A 10,000-nucleotide genomic window follows, 5' to 3' on the forward strand; every position below is an offset into this window, starting at 1 on the left:
GAAGAGAAGGAAGAGGAGGAAGACATGAGACAAAGGAGGAAGAGAATATTAAGGGAAAGTGACATAATACCTCCTCCTCCTCCTCCTCCTCCTCCTCCTCCTCCTCTTCCTCCTCCTTTATTACTAACATTACTTACGCATTTCTCTTCCTTCTCAAGATATAAAAATTGGGGACGTGCATCTGTTTTTTATGTCCTACTAACCTTTTTATCTCTCTCTCTCTCTCTCTCTCTCTCTCTCTCTCTCTCTCTCTCTCTCTCTCTCTCTCTCTTTGTCTTCTTTGTTTTCGTTTTCGTTTTCTTCATTTTCTTCTTCGTTTTCTTCTTCTTCTTCTTCTTCTTCTTCTTCTTCTTCGTCTTCATTTGTGTCTTCCTTCCCTTCCCCTTTCTCGTTATCTCCCATTGCTCTCTCTCTCTCTCTCTCTCTCTCTCTCTCTCTCTCTCTCTCTCTCTCTCTCTCTCTCTCTCTCTCTCTCTCTCTCTCTCTCTCTCTCTCTCTCTCTCTCTTTGTTCTTCACGCCCTGTCACTTGTTATTATTATTATTATTATTAATATTATTATTATTATTATTATTATTATTATTATTATTATTATTATTATTATTATTATTATTATATAAGTCATTTTAATCTTCGTCTTAATTCTTTGTTTGTTTGTTTGTTTTCTAATTTTTTGACTCCTTCCTTCCTTCCTTTTCTTATTTTTTTCGTCTTTTTTTTTCTCCTTCTGCTTTTTTCTTCCTATTTCATTTCCACTTTATTTCCTCTCTTTGGAAGGAGGAGAAAGAGTGAGAGAGGAAAGAAGAAAGAGGTGGAAGGAAGGAAGGAAGGAAGGAAGAAGTGTAAGAAAGAATTAAGAAAGGAAGAAACAAAGAACGAGAGGAGAAGAAGAAGTAAATAAGGAAGGAAGGAAGGAAGAAGTGTAAGAAAGAATTAAGAAAAGAAGAAACAAAGAACGAGAGGAGAAGAAGAAGTAAATAAGGAAGGAAGGAAGGAAGGAGAGACATAAAGAAAGAAGGAAGGAAGGAAGAAAGAAAGGAAGGAAGGAAAACTTTATATTTCTTCTCCTTATTTCTCTTTTTTTTTTTACATAATTAACTTTGATCAATAATTATTTTTTGTTTTATTACCTTTCTTTATTACTTCTTTATTCCTCTTTATTTCTTTATTCTTCTTTATTTATCTTTTTTTCATTATTTTCTTCGATAAGGTTTTTTTTTTTTTTACCTTTTTCATCATTATTTTTTATTCCTCTTTATTCCTCTTTATTTCTTTATTTTCTTTATTATTCTTTATTATTCTTTATTTCTCATTTTTTTCATTATTTTCTTCGATCAATATTTTTTTTGTTTCTTTATCTTTTTCTTCGTTACTTCTTCATTCCTCTTTATTCCTCTTTATTTCTTTATTCTTCTTTATTATTCTCTATTTTTCGTTTTCTTCATTATTTTCTTTGATCAATATTTTTTTTAATCTTTTTCTTCATATCTTTATTCTTTTTTTAATTTTTATTCCTGTATTTTCTTGATTTTCTTCGATCGCAATATATTTTTTTCTTCTATTATTTTTTTCTTCATTAATTAACCTGTCCAGCACCTTGATTGCCTCACCTGGGCGCCGCTAATCGCCTCGGCCTCATTAAGTAATTACCTGGATTTAAATTACTGTCCTTCTCTGGGTTTTCTTCCTTTCCTTCGTGGGTCCATTTATTTCACCTCTTCAAAGACTTATTTTATTTATTATTACTACCACTAGGGGGAGCACAAACCCCTTCTATTACAGGCGTGAATTCTCTCTCTCTCTCTCTCTCTCTCTCTCTCTCTCTCTCTCTCTCTCTCTCCTCGATCATCAGTTTCTCTTTGTCCTTTCTTCTGCTTTGTGTCCTTTGTTTCATTTTTATTTTATTTATTTTATTTTATTTCCTTTATGGCTTTGTATTTTCTCTCCTCCTCCTCCTCCTCCTCCTCCTCCTCCTACTCCTTTTTCTTCTTCTCTCTCTTTCGCACGTTTAATTTCCTCCTCTTGTCTTTCTTTCCTGTATTTTTCTTTCTCTCTTTTTTTACTTCCTCGCTTTCTTTTATGTCCTGAAGACTCGTGAACCGCAGAGACGGATATTAAACAGGTGTCAAAAGTATTACCTGGCCAGTAATTAGATCGTATACCTGTAATGATCTCAAGTTTACCTGTACGGGAGAGGGATGTGGTGCTCTATTTTACATATTTTTTGTCTCTATATATATATCCTTCATCTGTATTTCCTCCTGCCTACGACTTGAACTCATTTACAGGAAGAGTAGCAAGACACCTCTCCACCCGAAATTGACCTCTCTTTTGAGCTCTTTTTCTTTTTCTCTCGTATGGGGCAGCGTCTAGTGAACTGTTGTTGTTGTTGTTGTTGTTGTTGTTGTTGTTGTTGTTGTTGTTGTTGTTGTTGTTGTTTGCCCTTGCGCTGTTTCCCCTCCTGTAAAAAAAATATTCGTTCTCATTTCTTTTTTTTTTTTTTCTTTTTTTCGCACACCGGCCTCAATCGGATCCTTACCTTGAGATTCTAACACCTGGCGACTAATTAAATTCTGTACCTGGAATAATAATAATAATAATAATGCTCTTACCTTGTTCTTTATTATCATTATTATTATTATCATTATTATTATTATTATTATTATTATTGTTATTATTATTATTATTATTATTATGTCATTTTATTGTTTATTCTATTCACATGTTTCTCTATTTCCAACATCATCTATTATTTTTTTCCTTTATCTTTTTTTATTGTTTTATTAATTTTTGTTTTTCTTCTATTTTTTTTATTTATTGTTCTTTACGTTATCAAGTTAATTATCAGCTTTTTTATATACTTTTTCTTATCTCTATCTTTTCTTCACATCTATTTACTATCTTTCTATTCCTTCTGTTATTGTTTCCTACTTAATCTTTTTACTTCTATAAGCTTGTTCGTATATATTTATCCTATATCTATTTCTGTATTTCATCCTCTCTCTCTCTCTCTCTCTCTCTCTCTCTCTCTCTCTCTCTCTCTCTCTCTCTCTCTCTCTCTCTCTCTCTCTCTCTCTCTCTCTCTCTCTCTCCAGGTAATCTGTCAGGTAAGAGGCTCACATGTGTATTAATTTGATTACCTGGACGACCTAACCTTTGTGACTTACCTGTGTTGTGTGTGGAGGAGTGCTAGACAGTATGTGGGCGTGTGTGTGTGTGTGTGTGTGTGTGTGTGTGTGTGTGTGTGCGTGTGTTTGATCACTCGTTAGTTCTTTTTTATAATATTGATGTTGTTTGTGTTTATAATTATTATTATTATTATTATTTAGTTTACAGATGATGTTATTGAAATACATACATACATACATACATATAGAATGGAAGAAAGAAAGAAAGAAAGAAAGAAAGAATGAAAGAAATGAAAAAGGAAAGAAAGATAGAAAGATAGACAAACAGAGAGAACAGACGGAGACAGACAGTAACACACACACACACACACACACACACACACACACACACACACACACACACACACAATATTATGCCCAAGAAAATTATAACCAGAAAAAATTCTACGCTCGGAGCCTGCCACATTTCCCTTACACACACACACACACACACACACACACACACACACACACACACACACACACACACACACACACACACACACACACACACACACACACACAAACACGCACCGCTTTACAACACTCACTTAATTAACTCAATGGGGGCAAAACAACGCTATAGTCTGTTTAGATTAACTTACCCCCCCTCCCCACCCCTCTGTCTCTCTCCCCTCCCCTATCAATAGTTATATATATTTCTCCTCCAAATAATCAACAATCACATGTATTGGAGGGAAGGGTCGGAGAGGGGAGAGAAAAAGGGGGGGAGGGGGAGAGGAGGGGTAGTTAAGGGGTCATTCAAACGAGTATACCAATGAGAGTTGGAGAGAGAGAGAGAGAGAGAGAGAGAGAGAGAGAGAGTAGTGTTTGTTGTTGTTGTTGTTGTTGTTATTGTATTTCCCCTTCCTTTATCATTGTCTCCTTTTTTCTTCTCTTCCTCATTCTCTTTCTCTCTCTCTCTCTCTCTCTCTCTCTCTCTCTCTCTCTCTCTCTCTCTCTCTCTCTCTCTCTCTCTCTCTCTCCACACACACACACACACACCTCGCCTCCGGGCTTTCTCACTCTTTCACTCACTCCCTCTCTCTCTCTCTCTCCCTCTCCCTCTCTCTCCCTCCCTTCCTTCCTCTCCTTCCTCTCCTTTTGTTTTGCTCCTCTCCTCCACTTTTTCCTTCCGCCCCTCCCTTCGTCCCTTCCCCCAACCCATATTGTAATTACTCTCTTCTTTACAGCAAACTTTTTTATTCACGAGGGAAATATGCATATACACACATACACACGTACATACATACACGCATACAGTAAAGGAAACAACTCAAGGGCAAAAAAAAAGAAAATAAAGAAAAATAAGCTCGCTAGTACACACACACACAATATGGATTAGAAAATTCCAATAAAAACTCTACGATCATATCCTGCCATATTTCACACACGCTTCCACCTCCCAACACACACACACACACACACACACACACACACACACACATACACAACAACAACACAAACAATAACAACAACAACTCTTCACCCCTTTACTAACCCCCCACCCCCCTTTTTTCTCCCCGCAGAGGCAGAGGGGGGCGTGGCTCCTCAGATGGGTGAGCGCGGGGGGCGTCAGGTGGCGGCGGCGGGCCAACAGGTGACCCTCCCCTGCATGGCTCAAGGTCACCCGCCGCCAGAGTACACGTAAGTTACCTGTATGGGGGGGTGGGGGGGATGGTAGAATGGTGTGTGTGTGTGTGTGTGAGTGTGTGTGTGTGTGTGTGTGTGTGTGTGTGTGTGTGTGTGTGTGTGTGTTTCTTTCATTTTTCTTTTTTTTCCTCTAACTTTTCTTCCTCCATTCATCTCTCTCCTCTCTTACTTTTCTCCTGTTTTCCTTTCTTTTTTACTTAGATCCCTTCCTTCCTTTTCCTTTCCCTTTCCCTCTCCTCCTTCCTCTCATCCCTTTTCCTTTCTCATCCTTTCTCATCTCTTTTCTATATTTCCCATTTCTTGTAGTTTTTTCTCCACTTTTCTTCCCCTTCCAGTATTTTCCTTCTCATCTCTTCTTCTTGGTTCTTCTTCCTCCTCCTCCACCTCCTGCTCTTCCTCATCCATCCCATTACTTTCTCTCTCTTGACTTCTCTCTTCTACTCTCCTTCTCTCCAATCCTCCTCTTCTCTTCCCTTCTCCTCCTCCTCCTCTTCCTAGCCCACTCCCTGCAATCCATTCCTTCCATTCACCCACCTCTCCATTCCTCCTCCTCCTCCTCCTCCCTTCTTCTATCCCATTCCTTTCTCTCTCTCTCTCTCTCTCTCTCTCTCTCTCTCTCTCTCTCTCTCTCTCTCTCTCTCTCTCTCTCTCTCTCTCTCTCTCTCTCTCTCTCTCTCTCTCTCTCTCTCTCTCTCTCTCTCTCTCTCAACACTCCTCTCTGCTACTCTCCTCTTCCTCTTCAATCCTCCTCTTCCCTCTCACTCCTCCTCTTCCCCTTCTTCTCTCTTCCTTCTCCTCCTCCTCCTCCTCCTAGCCCACTCCCTTGCCATCCATTCCCTCCAATCCATTCCTCATTCCCTTCCCTAACCCCCTCTCACCCCCTCCTCCTCCTCCTCCCCCTCATCCTCATCCCCCTACCCCCCTCCCCTCCTGAAGCCGGAGAGTCACAATCGAAACCAAGAATTACTCGCGACCATTTGTTGGCGAGTAAATTGGTTCTCGAACACGGTTGTCACACAGCTCTCTCGGCAGAGAGAGAAGAGAGAGAGGATTGGGGAGGAGGAGGGTAGGTGAAGGGAATGGAAGGCAGGGGAGGAGGAGGAGGAGGAGGAAGATGAAGGGAGTTGAGGAAGTAGGAGATGGATATGAAACAATAAAGAAAGGAAAATCGAAAGAGGAAGAAATTTAATATAACAAAGAAAAAGAAGAAGAAGAAGAGTATAAGTATCAGAAACAACAACAACAACAACAACAAGACAAAAAATATATATAGGAAGAGAAAGAGAAAGAAATGGAAGAGGAAGAAGAAGATAAAGAAGAAGAAAAGTATAAGTAACAACAACAACAACAACAACAACAAGACTAACAAAAACAAAATATATAGGAAGAAAAAGAGAAAGAGAAATGGAAGAGGAGGAAGAAGATAAAGAAGAATAAGAGTATAAGTAACAGAAACAACAACAACAACAACAACAACAACAACAACAACAACAACAACAATAATAACAAGACAAACAAAAACAAAACATATTGGAAGAGAAAGAGAAAGAGAAATGGAAGAGGAGGAAGAAATGGAGGAGAGTGAAGAGGGGAAACAATGGGGAAGGAAGAGAAAAAAGAGAGAAGTGTCAAGGGGAGGTAAAGGAGGAGGAGGAGGAAGAAGAAGAAGAGGAGGAGGAGGAGGAGGAGGAGGAGGAGGAGGAGGAAATAGAGAAACAGTAAGGAAAGCGAGGAAAGAGAAAGAGGGGAGAGGAAGAGAGAACAGAAGAAGAAAAGGGAATTAGAAGAGGAAAACGAGGAAGAGGAGGAAAGTAGATGAAGAGGAGGAGGAGGAGAAAGGAGAAAGAAAAAGAGGAGAGGAAAGGAGAGAAGAAAAATATGAGAAGATGAAAGTGAGGAAGGAGACAAGGGAAGGACAATGAAGGAAAGGAAGAAAGGGAGAGAAAGAAAAAGGAGATGATGCAAGGAAGCAAGGAGACAGAGAAGAACAAGGAAGAGGAAAAATAAGAAGAAAGAAAGAATAAGACGGAAGAGAGAAAGAGAGAGAGAGAGAGAGAAGGAAGAGAGAAAGACGAAAGAGGAAGAGAGAAAGAGAGATACCAGAAGGAGAAGACAAGAGAATGAGAGAGAGAAAAGACGAGAGAGAGAGAGAGAGAGAGGAAGAATAAGACGAAGAGAAAAAGAGAAGAAGAATTACAAGAAAGAGAAAGAAAAAGAGGAAATAAAGAAACAAACGAAGAGAGAAATAGGAGAAGGAGAAAGAGAAGTACACGAAAGGAGAGAGAGAGAGAGGAAGAAGTGAAAGGAAAAAAACAGAATGAGAAGAAACAAGAGAGAGAAAGAGAAAGAAAAACACAGAGATTAAAGAAGAAGAAAAAGAAGACATCACACAAGACAAGAAAAGAAAAGAAAAGAAGGACGAAGAGGAAGAGGAAGAAGAAAAAAAAGAAAAAAAAAAGAAAATGAATTACTCACTTTCTTCTCAACATCAATGGAAACAGAAAATGAGATAAAGAAGAGAATTGGAATCTGTTATGCTCCTCCTCCTCTTCTTCTTCTTCTTCTTCTTCTTCTTCTTCTTCTTCTTCCTCTCTTTATCACCCTTTTTTTTCCCTCTCCTAATTTCACTAACTTCCTCTCTCCCTCTCGACCTAACTTCCTAGACCTCTCGACCTGGGTTATGACTCTCTCTCTCTCTCTCTCTCTCTCTCTCTCTCTCTCTCTCTCTCTCTCTCTCTCTCTCTCTCTCTCTCTCTCTCTCTCTCTCTCTCTCTCTCTCTCTCTCTCTCTCTCTCTCTCTCTCTCTCTCTCTCTCTCTCTCTCTCTCTCTCTCTCTCTCTCTCTCTCTCTCTCTCTCTCTCTCTCTCTCTCTCTCTCTCTCGTTGTTCTTGATCTCTATTTTCTTTTTTTTTCATATCTTCTTTCTCTTCTTCTTCTACTTCTTCTTCTTCTTCTTCGTGTTTCGCATCTTCATTTTCCTTTCTCTCCTTCTTCCTTGTCGTTGTCCCTCTTGCCCTCCTCCTCCTCCTCCTCCTCCTCCTCCTCCTCCTCCTCCTCCTCCTCTTCCTCCTCCATATTCGGGCAAGTTCTGTTATTGACCACTTCTTCCCCTCGCCCATCAACTCTCTCTCTCTCTCTCTCTCTCTCTCTCTCTCTCTCTCTCTCTCTCTCTCTCTCTCTCTCTCTCTCTCTCTCTCTCTCTCTCTCTCTCTCTCTCTCTCTCTCTCTCTCTCTCTCTCTCTCTCTCTCTCTCTCTCTCTCTCTCTCTCTCTCTCTCTCTCTCTCTCTCTCTCTCTCTCTCTCTCTCTCTCTCTCTCTCTCTCTCTCTCTCCCTCCCTACACATTTATTCCTTATTTTCTCTCTCTCTCTCTCTCTCTCTCTCTCTCTCTCTCTCTCTCTCTCTCTCTCTCTCTCTCTCTCTCTCTCTCTCTCTCTCTCTCTCTCTCTCTCTCTCTCTCTCTCTCTCTCTCTCTCTCTCTCTCTCTCTCTCTCTCTCTCTCTCTCTCTCTCTCTCTCTCTCTCTCTCTCTCTCTCACTTCCTGCTTAAAGTGTGGCGTTTCCTCTTTGCTTGTTCTTTGTTTCTTTGTACATTAGCTTTTTTTTTTGTCGTGTGTGTGTGTGTGTGTGTGTGTGTGTGTGTGTGTGTGTGTGTGTGTGTGTGTGTGTGTGTGTGCTCTTTGTCTCTATGTCTGTGTCTGTCTGTCTTTTTCTAATGATAATAATAATAATAATAATAATAATAATAATAATAATAATAATAATAATAATAATATCTTAGTCTTCCCTTCACATCTATTACAATTTCCTCCTCTTTCTCTCCTCCTCTCTCCCTTCTCTCCTTTTCCTCCCTCCCTCTCCCTTTCTCTCTCCCTTTTTACCTCCCTAACATTCTTCATCTCCCTTTTTCTCTCATCCCCTACCCCTTTTTTTCTTTCTTTTATCTTCCCTATTTTCTTTTCCCTCTTTCCTCCCTTCCATCCCTTTCCTTCCTCTCCCTTTTTACCTGACTTTCCTTATCTCCCTATCCCTTCATTGTCTCTCCCTTGTTTTTCTTTTTGTTCCATTTATCTTCCCAATTTTTCTTCCCTTTTCTCTCCCTTTCCTCCCCTTCCTTTCTCTCTCCCTTCTTGCCTCTTCCCCTTCTTTTCTCTCTCCCCTTCCTTTCTCTCTCCCTTCTTGCCTCCTCCCTTTCCTTTCTCTCTCCCTTCTTGCCTCCTCCCTTTCCTTTCTCTCTCCCTTCTTACCTCCTCCCCTCCCTTTCTCTCTCCCTTCTTACCTCTTCCCCTTCCTTTCTCTCTCCCTTCTTACCTCTTCCCCTTCCTTTCTCTCTCCCTTCTTACCTCTTCCCCTTCCTTTCTCTCTCCCTTCTTACCTCTTCCCCTTCTTTTCTCTCTCCCTTCTTACCTCTTCCCCTTCCTTTCTCTCTCCCTTCTTACCTCTTCCCCTTCCTTTCTCTCTCCCTTCTTACCTCCTCCCCTTCCTTTCTCTCTCCCTTCTTACCTCCTCCCCTTCCTTTCTCTCTCCCTTCTTACCTCTTCCCTTCCTTTCTCTCTCCCTTCTTACCTCCTCCTTCCTTTCTCTCTCCTTCTTACCTCTTCCCTTCCTTTCTCTCTCCTTCTTACCTCTTCCCTTCTTTCTCTCTCCCTTCTTACCTCCTCCTTCCTTTCTCTCTCCTTCTTACCTCCTCCTTCCTCTCTCTCCCTTCTTACCTCCTCCCCTTCCTTTCTCTCTCCCTTCTTACCTCTTCCCCTTCCTTTCTCTCTCCCTTCTTACCTCTTCCCCTTCCTTTCTCTCTCCCTTCTTACCTCCTCCCCTTCCTTTCTCTCTCCCTTCTTACCTCTTCCCCTTCCTTTCTCTCTCCCTTCTTACCTCCTCCCCTTCCTTTCTCTCTCCCTTCTTACCTCCTTCCCTTCCTTTCTCTCTCCCTTCTTACCTCCTCCCCTTCCTTTCTCTCTCCCTTCTTACCTCTTCCCCTTCCTTTCTCTCTCCCTTCTTACCTCCTCCCCTTCCTTTCTCTCTCCCTTCTTACCTCTTCCCCTTCCTTTCTCTCTCCCTTCTTACCTCCTCCCATTCCTCTCATCTTCCCTACTTCCTTTTTCCTTTTCTCTTCCTTCCTCCTCTCCCTACCTTCTCCCTTCTCTCCTAACTTTCCTTTCCTCCCTATCCTTTCACTCTTCTTT

General features: G+C 40.8%; 1 protein-coding gene across 1 annotated transcript in view; it reads left to right on the forward strand.

Moving 5' to 3' along the window:
* The window catches only part of LOC127005274 (cell adhesion molecule Dscam2-like), a 130,892-nt gene that overhangs the window by 75,548 nt on the left and 45,344 nt on the right, over positions 1–10,000 (forward strand). The window contains exon 6 of the mRNA XM_050874068.1: positions 4,696–4,813. Within this exon, the coding sequence (XP_050730025.1) occupies positions 4,696–4,813 (118 nt within the window). The remainder of the gene's footprint in view (positions 1–4,695; positions 4,814–10,000) is intronic.

This window comes from Eriocheir sinensis, chromosome 29, assembly GCF_024679095.1.
Source record: "Eriocheir sinensis breed Jianghai 21 chromosome 29, ASM2467909v1, whole genome shotgun sequence".
Taxonomy (NCBI): Eukaryota; Metazoa; Arthropoda; class Malacostraca; order Decapoda; family Varunidae; genus Eriocheir; species Eriocheir sinensis.